Genomic DNA, 18,919 nt, shown 5'->3' with positions numbered 1-18,919 from the left:
GTGCCCACCCCGCTTATTTGTTCGAATTACGAGGGAGCCTACCCCTCATTGCCGCTGTGAAGGAGAATCACCGCTGCGGCCCGGTTCATAACCAGAAGTCAGGCGGCCCATGTTGGGCCGTGGGCGAGACGTGACAAAGCAGGAAGCGGACGGGAGCCTACCCCGCGCTCCTGCACTGAAGCCGGAAATCTGTGTTGACTGACGCGGGGCTCCCGTGAGGTCGAGGGAAGCCCCGCGCCGAGAAGAGGAACGCCGCCGAGAGAAGGTGCAAGCGGGAGCAGGCGGGAGCCTACCCCGCGCTCCCGCGATCCAGAAGAAGCCAGCCAAGTCCAGCGGAGCTCCCCTGAGTGAGGAGAGCCCCGCGCTGAAGGAACCACCCGGAAGAAGCCGCGCAATCCGGTGAGTGGTGTTGGGGGTGTTCCTGAGTTCCAGAGGGGGACTCCAACGTAGCGCAGCCACTGGGTAGTTGGGGGTGTGTCGGGGCACGCTCCTCGGTGCCCGCCCCCCCCAGTTGTTTCGGAGCCAGCAAGGCTCAGGGGGCCTTCGTTTATCCTGCTGAGTCCCCCGAGCGGGACTCCAACGTCCAAGGGGGCATTGTTTCAAGAGTCCAGAGGGACTCCATCGTGGGGGCATATTATTTTAGAGCGCTCGTGGGGCTCCAACACCCCGCATTGTTTTCTCCGAGCGCTGGTGCGCTCCACGTTATTGGGGGCCATATTCGTTTGTCTAGAGCCCAGGGAGGCTCCAACAACTGCCCTATTTTTCCTAAGAAGGCACAGTGGTGCCCACGCTCCTTTCTACAGCTGCCCAGCACTTAGTGGGCAGCTGCAACGTTTAGGTTGTACATTGTGCGCCTGGCTTGCGCAGCCTGCGCAGTCGCACCCTGACAGTTGGATATTGGGTATTTTTGCACCCTGAGAGGCCAGTTGGCCTGGGGCCAGTTATCTTGTGTTGTGCCCTCCCCTAGGGCGCCTGGTGATTTCCATACATGTACTTTTGCTCCTGCGCATTGCCTTCATGATATTTTCTTTCCTAAACTGTGTTTATGCCTTGGAGATTGTTTTACTAGTAGTAGTTATGCTAGTGTGTCCATGATTCCCTGCGTGATATTTTCCTAAGGTGGTTAGGGTTGCGTAGGTGGTACTTACCTGTTACCAGTAGTTACTGGTTGTGTGCAACATGTTCTATTTTTAGTGCTACAGTGATTGTATGGGCTATGTTCTAAAGTATTATTCCTACGTTCTAAGTGTAATTTCTACAAAGTGCTAATTCCTGACAGTGGTCCATGTGGCCCTGTCCCCTGTATATATAATCCCTTGTAAATTCTGCCCGTGCCTGTTGGCACATTGTAAAGTGTGTGTTTTTATCTAATGTGTTTTGATATAATACAAAGGTTATTTTTATAGAATACCTTGTGTGGAGTTTCCTTTGTGGTGGGCCTTGGGTGTTGTTGCTGGGTGCGCGCGCAAACGCTTTACACATCGCCTCAGGGATAAGCCTGTCTGCTCGTGCCAAGCTACCAAGGGGGTGAGCAGGGGTTATCTTTGGCGTGTAACTTCCTTGCCCTGACTAGAGTGGTGGTTTCTGCCTGACTTTGGCGCAAGCCTTAGCCAACCAGAAATCCCATTTCTAACAGTTAGTAATTCAAATAGAGATTTTCTGGTAAAACAATGGCAAGCTGGAATCCCACACACTGCCCACCAATGTGAGAAGTTGGCCTGGCATATGCTGGTCACTAGTTCTAGTGGCCACCTTGCACCAGTCCAATTCGACTCTTGGTAGATAGGTTTAAAGACAACCTTTTGAAAGAAAGCTATCCTAGTGGTAGCTGTGGAGAGCAGCCTTCAGGCTAAGTCTCTGAGGAATGTAAAGCAGCTTGTTTTACCTTATAATCTCTTGAATTACCAAATGAAAAGACACCACACAGGTATATATATCAAATATATATGTATTTATTACTAAATATACTCTACTAATCTCTTTATGAGATTAGAGCCAGGTAAACATTCAAAAGATCAACATTTCTCAATAAATTAAGCACAAAGATGGCTGTAGCCCTAGGGGCGTACCAGACCATATACTAAAAAAATGGTATCAAAAACTCGACTTGCAATATGAAGAGGCCTAGGGCCTTGGGAATCGCTGGGGCTTCACTGCTGCAGTGTTTACAGGTAAGTAATCAGCCCACAGGAGGCGCGTGCAGTGTCTAAACACGCACGCGGGTTTCTCATTGGTTTCAATGCAAAAATGTCGCGGTTTGTTATTTACAGTTCTAGGGCACTTTGGAGTGGACAACAAGCAAACAACTTACAGGGTAAGTACTTCGATAGCCAATGCACACTTGGGCACCGTAACGCCAGAGTTACCTCACCCAGGGAAGCCGGGTGCACAGTTGTCCTTTGGTGTCGGGTCACGATGCTGTTTTCAATGGGAATCGAGGTGTTTTTGCTGCTTGTGTCGTCGAGAGAGGTGTCCGTTCGAATCCAACGATGGATTGGAGTTGCAGGGGACCTAGAAATTGAGGGGACAGAGTTCAGAGTCACTTGCCAGTGACCGGTGGCCAGCAGGATAGATGACCACAGCTGTCGAGTCGTTTCAGGTCGCTGATGTCGTTTTGTCTCTTCGCTCACGAGGTCCAGGAGGGATCGATGAAGACCAGCAGCTGGGCTCGGAGGGTCCCACAACGTCTGCAGCTGTTGGCGGTGTCAGCACTCGAATCGGAGTCAACAAACCTTGGCAACTGCAAGTCTCATGTGGATGGAAGATTGTCGATGGATCAAACCAGCAAGGTCCGATGGACTTACCCAGCAAGGGTAAGTGAAGGCAGGCCCAGAGCAACCAGGCGAGCCCTTGAAGTTGAAGCAGAAGTCTTCTGGAGGGCTGCTAGCCAACGGGCAAGCAACCGCAAAGACGCCTTTGCAGGAAAAGTTTAACAACAGCCCACGGTCACTCGGGACGAGGTAGGCCGCTGAAATTCGGTACCAGACCTGCTAGGGACTTGGACATTAAGTGGTCCAAAGCACAAGTTTGTAGTTCGTCGTTCAGGGCTTGCACTCGAAATCAGTGCACGGTTCCCTGGTATCGCAGTTCCTCGTCACTCGTGGGGTCCAGATGCCACAGCTTCACTGGGGACTCAAAATGGCCAACAAGAGGTCAGGAAATCTGCTGCAGGGGACGCAGGGACTTCGGGCTCCAGCGGGAGCGGTAAAGTTTGCAACCGTTGTTCAGTCCTTTAGGTGCCTGCCAAGCAGGGGAGTCACTCCTTGACTCCAAGGGAGATCCTTCAGTCTTCTAGAGGTAGTAGAAAGTCGAAGGGCCAGGATTCTTCTTCTTAGAGTGTCGTCCAGGTGTAATCTGAATTGCATTGGCAATACTAGGTATCTTATACTGATAAGATGGGAGGGACTAGCTCTATGGCCACTCCTCTAGGAGGGCCAGGGTAGTGGGTGGTTACACCCACTTCCCTTTGTCCAGTTTCGCACCAGGACAGGGGCAGGATGCCCCTGAACCGGTTTGAGCTGGCATATGCACAGAGGAGCCTACTGCTCCCCCAGTGCAGGGCTTCAAAGGCACTCTAAGAGTGCCCCCACCCAGCTCCAATACACTAAATCCTGCCTGGGAGGTTGTGACACCTCCCTGTGACAGGAAACCCTTTGTTGAGCTCCCTCCACTGCGAGTTTCGGTCAGCAGCAGGAGGGCAGCCCGGTGTCTGTGCTGGTGGCATCCATTTTGTGATGCCAGGGCTTTAGAAGATTTCTACCGTTTAGTACAGTGGGTACATGTCATCCCCTCTAGAAGGGTGGGATCATACTCCCACACCAGGGACTGGTGTGGGGGTATGATTCCAAGATGTTTGACACCAAACACAACATGTTTTGATGCAGTCATTCCAAAGTTAGCATTAACCGGGAGGTTATAATGCACTTAAGAGTATATGGTTTAACCGCATCCACAAACAGCAGCAGAGAATAGACTCTGCCAGCTGCAGAGGGGTCCTGCTCAGGCAGAAGCACCCCCTCACATAGTAAACCACGCACCCTGCCCTTGGGATTGATAGGGCCTACCATAGGGGTGACTGATAGGTTTATATGTGTGTGTGTATGGTGAGATATAGGAACCTATACCTCATGTGTAGGTTCACACAGGCTGCAGTAGCAGGCCTGTGGTGTCAGATTGTGAATGCTTCCCAGGGGTGGCATAATACATGCTGCAGCCCCTGGTAGGCCTGTGAAGTACCAATGCCCTAGGTACCTAAGGTACCATTTACTAGGGGCTCACAAGATACCACAGTATCCAATCACTAGTGCATCTAGTATGCACACCAAGTTGTTTAGAGAGATCAGTGAGACTGGGGCCCTGATTAGCAGGGACCCAGCCAGACTATAGCCAGAAACCAGTGTATACATCAGAAAAAAAGTGGGGGCAACACAAGTGCAGATCCTACTCTCCTACACCGCAGTCTTACCAAGGTAAGCGGTGGAGGGGTATCCGGGGTTAGTGAAAACAGACTGGATTTTTGCCAGTTAACCCGGAGGGCAGACACAGTGCCGAATCGTGCTAGCATGGTGGGTGCCCCTGAAGTTCGCCCTAAGTGTCGTGCAAAAAGATCAGAAGATCATCCGCATATAATGCTATCAGAAGACGGCCCGTTGAGATCTCTAGCCCTCTGTAATCCTGGCCGCTCCTGGCTCTACCTGCCAGCAGTTCCATGGCCAGAGCAAACAGGAGGGGAGAGAGGGGGCATCCCTGTCTCGTTCCCCTTACCACCCCCGGTCTAGGTGAGATGACTCTTCCAGTGCGCACCCGGTCTGTAGGGGCTGTGTACAGGAGTTGCACCCATTTCAGGAATCCCTCCCCCTGGCCCATCCCGACCAGGACTGCATACAAATATTGCCATTCCAGGCTGTCAAATGTCTTTTCAATGTCTACTGCAAGCACTGCTGCTTCCTGTTTTGTATCCTTCAGAGTCTATTATCGTTCAAAGGCGTCTGATGTTTGTGGCAGTGTTCTACCCTGGGATAAAACCCGCCTGGTCGGGGGTGGACCAGATGAGACATACGTGGCAGTAAACGGGTCGCGGGGATCTTACTCAAGATCTTATAGTCCATGTTCAACATGGACAACGGTCTGTAGGCCGTGTAGTCGTGGCGTTCTTTCCCTGTTTAAGGTATGGGGATAATGAGGGCCTTGCTGGTGCTTTCTCGGGCCTTCTGGAACAGTGCGGCCAGGTGGGGTGTCAATTCTTCCACATACGTTGCAAAAAACTTGGCCGGTAGGCCATCTGTGCCCGGCGATTTATTACGCGCCATTCCCTTGATGGCCACCTGAATCTCCCGTTGCGTGATATCCGCCCCTAACAGTTCTGCAATTTCAGGGGCCAGGAGTGCCAGTGGTAGATCAGTCAGGTAATCCCCCATGTCTGTCAACTCACATGTACATGTTTTGGTATATAGTGAGGTGTAGTAGCGTGCAAAAACCTTGTTGATCTTACCCTGGGCAAAGTGTCTGATCCCCCACTCATCTTCTATTTCCACCGGAGAAGAACCCCGGCTCACCGGATTCGTCAGCCATGCAAGGAGCGATCCAGACTTGTCTCATTCATCATGCATCCGTTCTAAATATTTTTTGTAGTCAAAGCTCCTGAGCCTCTCCGTTTGCTTCGATACCTCCTCTTTGGCGTCCAGGAGAGCTGTTTGGAGCTCCGGATGTCCTGGCCTCGTGCGTTCCACTTCTCGGAGAGCTGACTCTGCCCCTCTATTTCCTTCATATTAACCCTCCTGACTCCTGTGGCATGCGTAATGCACTGGCACCTTAAAACCACCTTAAAAGACCCCATTCTGTGGTTAGGGATGCCGTCGTCCCAGTATTGAGTCGGAAATAATCCGCTATTTCACCCCTGATCTCCTCCCTAAAAACCTGATCCTCCAGTGTGTCTGGGCGAAGGCGCCACATGGGGATCGCCGCTGGCGGGTGCGCCCATGTCAGGGACATAATCAGCGGATTATGATCTGAAATGGTGCGTGCCAGATATTCTGCGGACGTGACCTGTTGCTGAGCATCCACTGAGCACAATGAGGCATCTAGTCGCACGAGCACTTTGTGGACCGCTGAAAAATAAGAGTAGTCTTTGGTTTGCAGCATCAGGGTTCACCATGTGTCCAACAGCCCCCAGCTCTGTCTCCAAGTACTGAACGTATGGGAAGCACGCGCTACTTGGGAGGTTGGTAGCGGAGGGTGGGACCTGTCCAAAAGTACGTCTTCTACACTGTTAAAGTCCGCCCCCACTATCGCAGTACCTGTAAGATATTGTGCTAATTTGTGGGTTAGCGTAGCAAAGAATGCAGGCTGATCTACATTAGGGACGTACACACTTATCATGGTAATGTCTCGGCCTTCCAGCCTTCCCTTGATGGCCACGTATCGTGTGAGAAAGTGCCATCTTTCTTGCATGGTATGCCCCCACTTTTTGCTGATTTGCTGAATGTACTTTGACTGAGTGTGCCCTGGACTCCTGCCAATCAGGTGCCCAGGGCCTATGTTCCTTCCCTAAAATACACAAACCCCAAATTGGCAAACCCTGGCCACATGTCAGCCCCTGGTAAAGGTACCCTAGGTACCCAGGGCCTTGTGACCAGGGAAGGCCTCTAAGGGCTACAGCAATCATTGTGCCACCCTTAGAGGCCCTGTACCCTTACACACACACACTGCCTTTGCAGGCTGGGTGTCTGGGTGCAGGACAAAACAAAGAGTCGACATGGCACACATCTCTGTGTGGCACGCCCAACACCTACACTGCCAAGGCATATATCAGCCACCCCTCTGGCTGGGTGCCTTATGCCAATGGTGTGGGCACAGGAGCAGGAGCCCTGTGCCCCTACAGTGCCCAGGTCCATTCCTGGGCACTGTAAGTGCAGTGCTGCCATTTAAGAGTACATGGTGCTGAGAGCTCGTCAAACACGAACTCCACAGCACCATAATGGCAAAACTGAAGACTGGGAAGTTTGGTATCAAACTTCTCAGCACATTAAACCCACACTGATGCCAGTGTGGAATTTAATGTACCAAGCACCCCAGAGGGCATCTTAGAGATGCCCCCTTACAACTAACCTACAATCCACGTCTGCTCTGAAGCCGCCTAGGCTGCCACACAGCAGACATGTTGCTGGACCCCTGGGTGGGAGAGCCCCTGCTCTCCTGGGCCTGCAACAATGCCCATCCTGGGCGAGGTGATAAATCTCCTCCCCCAGGATGAGCAAAGGGAAGCTTCAAAGGCATGCCGCCTCTGTGAGCTTCCCGAGGCCACTGCAACCCCCCACTCTGGCGGGAAGCTTGGCCGGAAACCCCAAACAAGGACAGGGGATGTGCCAGCCTGCCCACCCCACCCCTCAGGTGGGGGAGGCGAGGTGAAGCACATCTCCGGGCTCTCGCCATCTTGAAGATGGGAGGCCCTACCCTATCAGGACTAGGCTACTGCCACCCTCCCACAGGAGAGAGGCAGGATAGGGGGTGTACCCACCCCAGGACAGGGACCCATTGGTCCCTGGCCTTCACCTACCTGTAACGCCCCTAAATCTAGTATTTAGGGGCACCCTGAACCTTCCCTCCCCAGATTCCAGATTGGAAACTACAAAGAGCAAGAAGAAAGCAGATCTGCCCTGCAGCTGCTGAAAAGAGGAAGACAGCAACTGCTTTGGCCCCAGCCCTACCGGCCTGTCGACCCTCGAACCTGCTCCTGCTCCAACCCGGCACCTCTTGTGGCCAGCAACCTCACCAACCCCGGAGGACCTGGCTACCCTTTGGCTCTAAGCCCCTGGGACTCCCATGAGAAGAGGCTCTACTCAAAAACCTATCTCTAACCCCTGGCAGCAGCCCGGAACCGCGAACTCAGCACACTCTGCACCACCCAAGCCTGGCCAGTGCCGGAGTGAACTAAAACCCTGAGGACGACCCCACGGCGACTGTGACCCCGAGTCCGGCACCCAAGGACCTCCCTCGACACTCCTGAAGAATCCTGCAGCCTCAGAACAAGGTGCCCCCCCAACCGCGATCAACAGAGGGTAAGATTTCCCGACACCAAAAGGCACCCCTGCACGCAGCGCCCGACAGCCCCCTGTGCCCAATCCCGGGGTACCTACCTATCCTCCAACTACCCAACTTACCTCTCGAAGTGGTGGTGGCACCTGAAGAGTCCTCGTCCCCGAGCTTGCAGTCTTTTTCCAAACCGGAGATTTCCCATTGAAATCAATTGAGCGCCCGAAGGCTCAAAAGCACTCTGCACCCAGCCGCCCGAGTGGCACTGGCAGTGAAAACTCTACACCTACCCACTTCCCCACTTGCCCTGAGTAAGTGACCAGGAGCTCAGCTCCCACAGCCGCGTGGCTTGCCAGTCAGCAGCCACCAACCAAGGCCCCCCTATCCCTCATAGGATAACATTGGGCCTAACTCTCTCTGCACCCGGCCGCCCTAGAGCCGCTGAGGGTGAACCAACTTTACCTACCTGACCCTGGGGGATCCCTGAGTCTATGCCAAGAACCTCAACTCTGCCAGTCGAGTACTTACCCTTAAACCGCAAACTCTATTTTCCTCATAGGGTTACATTGACTGGCTTTTTCCTGAAATTTCTTCTAAGTGTGGACTTTTCAAATCTTAAAATATTCACAAAAAATCAGGCGAGTAACGAAAACGAAATTACTCACCTGCCCTTAGGTGAGCTCCCAGTGCTGGATCTTGGTGCCCAGCACTGACTCAGAAAGATACTTACAACTGTACTTACCCGTAACTCGATTTTCTTCCATAGGAATCCATTGACTGTTTTTCTGTGAAAGTGTCGATTTCTGCAGTCTTTAAATATTCTTCAAAAATCATATAATATCTGAAAACGTAATTACTTACCTGTTTTGGATAAAGGTCCAAGTACTGAGTCTAGGCACCCAGTACTGGATTACAAAAGTAACGAGAACCTACTGTACCTGTAACCTGAATTTTCTTCCGTAGGGACTCATTGCATGTTTCCTTCGAAATATTTTCTGTCAACTTTTAAAATAGCTAAATATTGTTTAAAAGTCATTACAGTAATTAAGTCGACTTTCATCACTTGATTCTGAGTACTGACCCAGGACTGAATCTAGGATCCAGTCCTGAAATTCCAAATGTAATCTAAAAAGTAATCTGTTGCAAGTAATCTGAATTTACCATTGAGCTCAATGCATTGTTGTGTTTAAAATAGAGTTGCCTATTGCAACCACTTGTAACTGTTTACAAAAGTCAACTGCAATTGCAAAAGTATTTGTATGAAACATCTCGTTCTGAGAAAGTATATTTTAAATCCAAGTGTTGGTTCTAAAATAAAACAAGCATATATTTTTTATATACAAACCATTGGCCTAGAGTTCAGTTATTGAGTGTGTGAGACCATTTGCTGACTGAGTGTGTACAACAAATGCTTTACACTGTCCTCTGATACTGCCTTACTGCTCGACCAAGCTACCACTTTAGAGAGTAAGGTTATATCTAACTTTCACCTATGTCAAACCCTGGGGGACTGTGGACTCTGTACACCCTGTACCTATTAAGGAACAGTATATACAGAGCCACTTTCTCACATATCGGCCCTCCGGATCAACCACTGAATGGAGTAACAGGAACGGGACTCCTCCCCCCCCTCCCCCCCCCCGGACCCACACCACTGCCCCCGTGCATAAGCCGAGTAGGTAGTGTAGAAGAGCTGCCCTCTCCATCTCCTGTGTAATGCCTGCCCTTCCTTTTGTGTTAGGTGTGTTTCTTGTAAAAGAGTTATCTGGGCTCCCCGCCGTTTAATATATGAGAGGATTTTATGGCGTTTAGACATAGTGTGCGTGCCCCTAATGTTCTAGGTCATGTATTTGTAATGTCTGTTGTCAGCAATTATCGAATATGACCGTGATCCGAGCCCCTCCCAGGCTGATTAGCACCCACCACGCCCACCTCTCCTTTGAGCCCACATGAGGTTTAACATTCTGCAACCCAGTGTTTCCCCCCCCGAACCCAACAATAAACTTGCCCTCGAACTCCCACTCCCCAGGATAAGCAGGAAAAAACAACCCCCCCCCATCCAAACCAGTGTAAAAAGTCTACAATTGACTGCTTGTAGGGTAGTCAGTCAATCCCAGAGGGTGGCCAGCTGTTGAAGCTCTCCCAGTCCCTGCAGCCGCCATCGCTCTCCGCACCTTCGGTGGTCCACCCCACAGCGCTTCCCCCTTAGTTACCCTCATACCTGTATGCAATAATAGGGGTGTCCCTTTATGTTCATGTTCCGCATGGCCGGGCCCGCTAGGTCTCAACGTAATATGATGCCATCCGCCGTGTGTGGTGTGACACTCGGAAGTGACTCTCTCTGCGCCTCAGTCGCTGGATCCCCCCTTCAGAACCGGTGCCCCCTGCATGGTCGTTGTCTTCGGGAAGGTATTGACTCTGCACCCCTCCACTGATCTGGGCCACTACTTGCATCGCGTTCATTCGCTCAAGCTGTGCCTCTTCCTGCGATGGTGCGAGAGTCGGTTCTAATCCTCTGTGGCCTGGAACGTGGTCTGTGCCGTCCTTTTTTCGCCATGTTCTGCAGTGGTCGAGCTCCGGCATGGCGGTCCAGCCACCTGCGGGGTTTTGATGAACTCCGTGCTACCTGCTGTTACCACTCGGAGCATAGCTGGGTATTGCGTCACATATTTGTAATCCAGCTGGCGCAGTCTCTGCTTCACGTCTCTGTAGGATCCCCTTCGCCGTTGCATCTCTCGCGAAAAGTCTGGGAAGATGCGCACCGTAGAGTTGTGCACTTGTTTCTCTCCCTTGAGGCATGCCTGGGTAAGGATGTGGTCCCTGTCTTTATAGTGCAGGAGTTTCGCGATCTCCACTCTTGGTGGAGCTCCTGGCAGGGGCGGCTTCGCAGGGACACGATGCGCCCGTTCCAGAGCAAAGAAGTTTGACAATCCCTCAGGCGCTATCTCTTCTTTGAGCCACTTCTCAAGGTAGGCCGTCATGTCGCAGCCTTCAATTTTCTCTGGCAGGCCCACGATCTGCAGGTTGCTTCTACGTGATCTGTTTTTGGCATCCTCCGCCCTGTCCTCCAGTGTCCGCACTTTCATTTCCAATTGAGCCATTCGATGCTGCATGGCAGTGAGTGCCGGTATAGCCTCCGTAAGTACTCCTTCGTTCTGTCCGCCAGCTTCCTATGGTCTTCTCGGAGCAGCCCCATGTCTAAGCTCAACGAGTCAATTTTACTTTCCAAGCGTTCACTAGATGTGGTGATAGCCTGTAGGATGTCCTGTAGTGTTGGGACTACAGGGTGTGCCCCTTGCTGCGTGGCCTGGCCGCTCTCTTCCATGGGTGCAGTCATGGTGGGGTCTTCTCTATCCTTTTTTTGAGGGGTTTCCCCATGGCGTCTTCGTGTCCTGCGGTGCTCCTGGTATTGCGCGCGCTCATGGGATGTCCCAAATCGCCGCCTGATATGCGCCGTTCTCCTCCAGCAAGCGCTCGCTCGGGTGTCCCCATCTCTTACCTGTCCTCCAGATCAGTGATAGTGCCAGTTGCTATGAGACACACCCAGAGTCCCAGGCCCTGTCGCTCCAAGTCTCTCTCGCGCTCGTCCGCCCCAGCTGCTGTCGCAGGCAGAGGCCGGGTCACATATTACTGCGCATTGGGCAAGGTCTCCTCCTCAGGAGTTTGTTGTCCCCAATCCCTCTCCCCAGAGTCCTACCGGAGGGAGGGTGATGCAGACCTCAGCACCCAGGTCAGTTGCGCACTCTGGGCGGGGGGAGTTTCAGCTTCTCTTCTTGCTTTGTTCCCGCCTGGGCCCACTGTTGTGCCGCTCCACACGCTATCACATGCCGTCTCTCTCCCTCTGGGCGTACGCCGCTCCTCTGCCAGTCACGCACTCCACGGGGGCCGTCCCAGGGCCTGCACCCTCAGCGTACTTCTGCGCAGGGAGTCCTCAAGTCTGGCGCTCTATCTAGCAGCAGGAGCCCGGTCAGCTGGGCAGGTTAGGGCACACTATCGTTGCACATAACTCACTTCGCCATCCCAGCGCTGGGCTTCAGTGCGGTCGGCGGAGTTGGCCAGTCAGGTGCGGCTTTTAACAGGAGAGTGTCCGGGCGCCCCCGCCTATTGCGCCACTCCCCGGCAGTGGGAGGAAGGGAGGGCACTCCGCTGACAGCGTTCTCCTGCGTCAGAGGTGGGAAGCCGAAAGAATGGAGCACCCCAGGCCCTCAGGAAGGCCGCGCCAGCAGGAATGTCCCGGCTACGTCTCTCGCCGCCCTACACTCAGGCCGCCATCTTACCGCAGGGCTTTGTTGCGGTCGGCGATCTCAACACTCCAAGCGTGGCTCTATCCAGGCGCCCCCGGCACGCCGCGTTGTTCCGTGTAGAGGGAGGGAGAGAGAGCACTCCGTTGCTGGAGCTTTACTCCCCGGCGCAGGTAGTCGGTGCTTGTTCTGTCTTCCTCAGCTCCCGTTGGGTGCTGCCATCTTGGGAAGTCACTTGGCCACGCCGCTCCCAAGCATTCCCCACCGATTTTTGGCTGTGTGAGCTGCTTGTTTCGCTTCCAACACTCCAGCTGTGTCCTCAGTGGCGTGGGTGAGCTGTGAGGTATCGTGCCCTATTCAAGGGTTCAGGATGGCCTTCGATGGCGGCTGGGTGACGGGGAGCTCGCGGTTTGAGCTGCTCACTCCATCGGCGCCAAGCCACGCCCCCAGCAATTTTATGAATAATGACAGATATTTTTTTGTTAAGAATTTGCTGTTCAGCTTTTCATAATTGATTTAGTTTTTTCTTGCTCTAAAACCATAATATATCATCACTTTTGCACCACTGTTATCTGAAGAAGAAATGTGAAGGGACCCCGAAATTCGATGTATTATAGTAGCATAGTTACCTTTTTATTGGATTACCAAAATAAAAAGTAATCACCACACAAAATATTTTAATAATTTTATTTAAGGTAGTCATTTTAGTTTCTATAATCTAGTATTTTCTTTCTCTTTACTTTTTGCAGAAGGATTTCGTCACTGGGATCATGAAAATCAGGGAGACGGATGGGAAATTGTTGCTTTGGAAGGCTGTTGTGATCCAGTGGCGTCTCATGCATTTGCTTCTTCATTTGGGTAATTGAACAAAAATCCTATATGCGAGCTATTTTTAGGCTTCACCTGACAAATGCCTTAAATATTACACCTAACTTTTGGCTAAGCCTGATGATGGTCAAGCATAACACTATAAAGGCCCTACAGTGTTTGAAAACGTAACCCTGTTTTCATGACTTTTGTTCCTATCTTTCATTTTAGGTTTACATCTGTTTTATTTATTTGCAAATGTTACAAAACACGAACTCTCACTTACGGCCTCTAGCCGGTGAGGTGAAACATGGGTGGCGGGGTCAGAAAATGGGGGGGGGGGGGGGGTGGGGATGACTAAAATGTGTTTTCAGGTTGAACAATCCTGCGGGGGGGTGAATGAAAGAGGCTGAGCATGAGGGTGAAGTCCGGAGGGGGTTGTACTGGTTGACATTTTCCTGCTGCATTGAGCAAGTCAAGTTCCTGAGGTGGTCTCTCAGAGGATGTAGTCATCCGGGGTCAGTTCACACTAGACTTGTCAGCACTGCTCTTGGTGCTGTGAGTCAAAGCACTCGTAAGTAGGCCGGGCAAGACAGCTCCCAGATGTCTTTTGTGCAAGGAACTGTATGCATGAACCCTTATCAAATTGGGGTAGCTTGTGCTCTATGGATGCTGTTAATTGTTCTGTGTCAAGTATCTCCCACAGTTTCTGTAGCCAGTCGACATGGGTCAGTGTGTCTGTGACCCACTTTGATAAATTGACTTGTTTGGCCACACTGAGCGATAATGAACTTGCTTTCCCTGTTGCAGAGCGCAATGAGTAAGTCAAAGCTTTAGGTAGCTCTAATAGTATGTACCTAGGGAATTTGGACATGTCTGTCTCATACATCTCATTAATGTCTTTCATCATGTTGTTCCATTACGATTTTAGTTTGGGGCAGTGCCATAGAAGTTGGAGGGTCTGCATTATGTAGAGGATCTTTGGAAGGAGGGTCATTTTGATCACAGCCATCCTACCCAACCAGGAGATGGAGCCACCCCTGCAAATTTGTATATCGGACCCAGCGGACGCTAGCAACTTAGTGTAGTTATGTACTGTTGTTTTCTGAATTGATAAGTGTATTTCGAGGCCCAAGCACTAAACATTTCGAGTGGCCCATGCGAAAGGAAAGAGGCACTCAAGCTGGGTCTTATCACTCTGGAGAATAGCAAGGTTCAGGGCCTGTGAATTCTCTATGTTGACTTTGAAGACAAACACTCTTTCAAAGGCTTCAAGTTCTTGCTGGAGTGACGGTAATGAGGTTTGTGGCTGGGTAAGGGCAATCATAACATCATACACATGAAGGTCAATTTTATGCACCTGACGGGCCATGATGATGCCTTTGACCTGGAGGTTCATGTGTATCCTTTCAGCTAAGGTTTCCATGTAGAGCACAACAAGAGTGGGGACAGGGGGTATCCCTGTCTCGTGCCTCTTGCTGTGTTGAATGGCCACAAGGTCAGCACGTTAACTCTCACCTTAGCCACGGGCTTGGTGTAACTGCAATTCCCGAATTTGGTACTGGCCGTCCCTGTCCAGCACCTGTTAGAGGAAGGGCCAGTGCACATGCTATCAAATGGTTTCTCCGAATCTATGAACAGCAAGATTGCAGATGTCCAGGGGTGGCTTACTGTATCTATAAAGTTCCGGAGTCGTTTGTATTATCACTAGAGCACTTTTAGGTATGAAGACTGCTTGGTCTGGATCTACCAACGTCCTGCATAGAGGGGCCAAGACAGGCCGCTAGACTGCAGGTAAAGATCTTGGCATCGACATTTAGCAAAGAGATGGGCCTATACCATGAAGTTAGAGTGGGATCTCTCCCGGGTTTGGGAATCACTGTGATAGTTTCCTCCCTCATTTTGTTGAAGGATGTGCCCACTTTGCTAAAGGAATTATAGAGGCGGTTAAGGATAGGTGCCAGTTGGGTGGCAAACAGCTTTAAGAAGCAAGAGGTGAATCTGTCTTGCCCTGGTGCCTGGCCTGGCTGAAGTCTTCGAAATAGCCGCAAGGAATTCATCCTCTTGTAGATCCATTTCCAGTTGGAGGGCGTCTCCCTCTGGGATATGCATAGTGATTGCCTGGGACAGGTAACTTGTGGTGCCCATAAAGGTTAACATTTCTGTCGAGTTCAAGTCGGCATAGAAGCGTTCAAATTCCTGTGCTATTGCTATGCCATTGTGTGAGTTTTGCCCCTGTGGTTCCAGAATTTCAGCTATTCTCTGCCTGTGTGTTTGAGCCATCACCCTGTGAGAGAGTAGTTGCCCAGCTTTAATCTTCTCTGTGTATTACTTCTGTATGGTGCAGAGGAGAGCGTATTCCGCTTTGGCCATATACATCGCCCTGAACTGTCTTCTAGGCAGTGTTATTTGACTCCTCACTTTCTGGGTGCCCGATTCTTTGTAGACCTCCTTAAAATCTTTCACCTGTATTTCCAGGGTGGTGCATTTGTCCTTCCTGTCCTTGTTCAGTCTTGCGGAAATGGCTATGAAGGTGCCTCCAAGGACAGATTTTAGGGTGTCCCAGAGCAGGGACAAAAAGGTGCCTGGTGCTTCAGTAGTATAGAAGAAAGTGTGGGGGACCCCTTTGACTGCTTTTAGGTCGAAATGTGCACTAATAGTTTGGGGTTAAGATGCCAAGTCCAATAAGACATGAGTGAACTAAGGATACTCAGAGTGATCGAGAAAGGAGAGTAGCGGCCCTAATTTCTACAGTTACCGCGAAGCGGGAGGACGTCAAAAAATAGTCTATCCTGGCATAGATTTGATGGGATGCTGAGAAAAAGGTATAATCCTTCTTAGTTGGATTTGGCGCTCACTGCATACCCAAGAAGCCCACCTCCTGCAGCCATTGAAGGCCTGCAGTTATGTAGGTACCCGTTTGTCCTGCTCTGTGTGCTGATTTGCCTATAAGTGTATCAGGGACGGTGTTGAAGTCACCTCCTATTAGTATGTCAGTGTCAGGTTAGTCAGTGTATGCTCTAGGGCATTGAGGATGAATTCCTATTGGTGATCATTGGGGGCATAGATGATGGCTAGAGCAAAGCTATGCATGTATATCAAGAGTCTCAATGAAAGAAGTCTGTTTGGTAATTCTGCTGGTGGCTGAAGAACTTGGCCCTGGAATTGTGACTCCTGCCTTTTTCCCTCGTCCGGAAAATAAGTATTGCCGGTCGAGGCTTCCTGTCTCCTATGTGTAAGTCTCCTGTAGAAGTCAAATGTCACATTTGGAGTCTCTAAGCATAGAGTGTTGTGCTAGTCCTTTTGCCTGAGCTTTTGGATCGCAAACATTCAAGCTCACGATTTTGACCAGGTGTAAGGGACAGAGGTGGTTTTGCTGTTGAATTGAAGGGGAAGCGAGCGATCAGCAAACCCAAACTGACAGCCAGGACAGTCCACCTCAGGGCAATGCAATCTGTCAAGCACCCAGGTGCTCCATAAATGCTAAGGAGAGTTATCAGAGAAGCAAGAGCACTCATCCGCTTCCACCATGACATCCAGAAGAACAGTGTGATCGGAGATAATGTAGTTGGCGAGCGATAATTTCAGCGAAAAAAGGAAAAGCGAGTTAACAAGTATATAAGGAAAAGGCAGAAAAAAAGACCAATGAGGAGATTTGCAAAGCATGTTAAAATTTCCAAATTCTCCACCACTGGATAACCAAATAATCGAACGCGACTAATCATTGAAAAATAATTCAAACCACTCTACCACGGAGCAGACCGGCCTACAAGTTAAAGAGATCGCTAACGTCCTAAGTCCCTTGGCAGGGAATTTTCTAACTGGCATAAGTCAAGTTAAACAGGTCCATCCAGTATCCATTCAAACGACAGACCAACCCTATGAACTACAGACCTAATCACGCTTTTTGGAGTTTACTGATCTATTTCCATCTGGAAATGACCCACTCAATTGGGAGCGAATTACGAACCTAATTCAAAAGATACATCCGCTCCAAACCTTCTCAAGCACAGAAATGAAACTGGTAGTTTTTCCGTTAAAATCTGAAACCACAGTGGCTGTAGTGGAATTCTGGTCCCCGGTGATCCCAGGAATTATTCTACATCAAAGAGAAATTTTGTTTAAAAATGGATACGATGTCATAGCAACCACCAATAAGGGTCTTCATAACCGGAATCCCTTTAAAGAGATCATTAACACGAAAAATCATCTACCCGCCCAAGTTTATAAAGGTTTAACTGACTCAATAAGTACTCCCGATTAGGAATTGAGAAAAAAAAATCTGGAATAAATCCATACCTAAGGAGGAGATAACAGATGCAAAGCATTGGTCCTGGATTGCGGAGAACTTAAATGGTAATAAACAGGGAAGGGCGAACATACTCCCTCTTTAGCCAAGGTTTGAGCATTGTCTCCTGGAATATAGCGGGGAAAAGTCAGGAGAAATTCGCAATGATACTGGAAGACGACCCGGGGATCGTGGCACTCCAGGAAACTTGGTCAACCACAACCTTTTATTTAGACAAATACATTGTATATGACATCCCAGCAGAACCAGTTAGCCGGTGTCACGCCAAAGGCGGACTTGCAGTACTTCTTAGCGAAGACTTTCTCTGGGACCAGGAGATCATACCTATGAAGTCACTGAACAGTCAATGTATTAAGATCAAGTGCCAGAAGGAGCAAATGGGCATACCAAATGATTTACTTATCTTTAATCTATATATTCCTCCTGGTCCCAAATTCGATCCTCTTATGTGCGAAATACTCCAGGAAATGGAAGAGGTGGTAGAAAATCAAGGATTCCCGTCAATATTCCTTACAGGTGATTTTAACGGGAAAATCTCCAATGATCTACTGGAGAAATGGGAATATGGACAACAAGAGGAGGTCCCGTCAATATCTACCCATACCTTTCCCGCAGGAATCAAAGCTGATAAACGAGGGAAAGTGATACTTTCCTCGCTCCCAACTATTAATGGAGTCATCTTAAATGGTAACATCGAAGGTGACATACCGGCAGCCCGTACAAGAAAAGGTATTTTTAATTCCTCAATACTAGATTATATGATATGTAGCCAGGATCTGTTCAGGAGAATAATACACTTAAGCATCAACTTCAATCAAGCAGTGATCACGCAAGCTTAAAACTCACCACTGGTTTAATAGTAAAATCTAGCTCTACAGGTTACAATATGTTCTCACAAAGTCCAGCACAGGTGAACCAGGGGCAAGGACGTCTCATTTGGAATATTCGAGTACTCGATAACGATAAAATAAGGAAAACCCTAGTGCAAATACTTGCGAATTCAGACCTCACAGATCCAATAGCAAAGTTTGAAGTTACTCTAAAGAAATTGGAATGTCTGCAAGGATTTTTTTAACCAGCTTATCTCTCACTCAAGAAAACACAAAAAGAAACATATGGATATATATGCAATACAACTCAATAAATTAATTCAGGCACAATTTTTACAGTATTCCGAAAGTAGACAAAAGGAAATTATAATGCTTACAAATCGCCATCGAAGGGCAAAAGATAAGCAAAGAAAAGCGCAACAGGATAAGAAATGGATGGACATCCAGATCGCAGTTGAGCAAAAAACATGCGTGAATACTGGGCCCTCATTGCAAAAGAAACGGGCACAAAAAAATCCTTACAATCGCCACCAGTTCCTCCAAGAGAATGGGAAAGGTATCTAACAAGTAAGTAAGTAAACGTTTATTGTTTAGTTAATTAAAACCGTAACAAATGATTAAAAGAGAAATTGTCCTTTACAATAAAACAGATAAAAAAGCACGTTAACAAGTGTACATCAGTAAATCAATCGTTAATATAA

General features: G+C 49.6%; 1 protein-coding gene across 1 annotated transcript in view; it reads left to right on the top strand.

The window, feature by feature from the left end:
* LOC146797941 (F-box only protein 2-like) overlaps positions 1–18,919 on the top strand; it is a 131,692-nt gene that overhangs the window by 15,860 nt on the left and 96,913 nt on the right. The window contains exon 3 of the mRNA XM_085625150.1: positions 13,022–13,130. Within this exon, the coding sequence (XP_085481276.1) occupies positions 13,022–13,130 (109 nt within the window). The remainder of the gene's footprint in view (positions 1–13,021; positions 13,131–18,919) is intronic.

This window comes from Triturus cristatus, chromosome 9 (genome assembly GCF_964204655.1).
Source record: "Triturus cristatus chromosome 9, aTriCri1.1, whole genome shotgun sequence".
In the NCBI taxonomy this organism is placed as follows: domain Eukaryota; kingdom Metazoa; phylum Chordata; class Amphibia; order Caudata; family Salamandridae; genus Triturus; species Triturus cristatus.
This window is presented reverse-complemented; position numbering and strand designations above follow the sequence as displayed.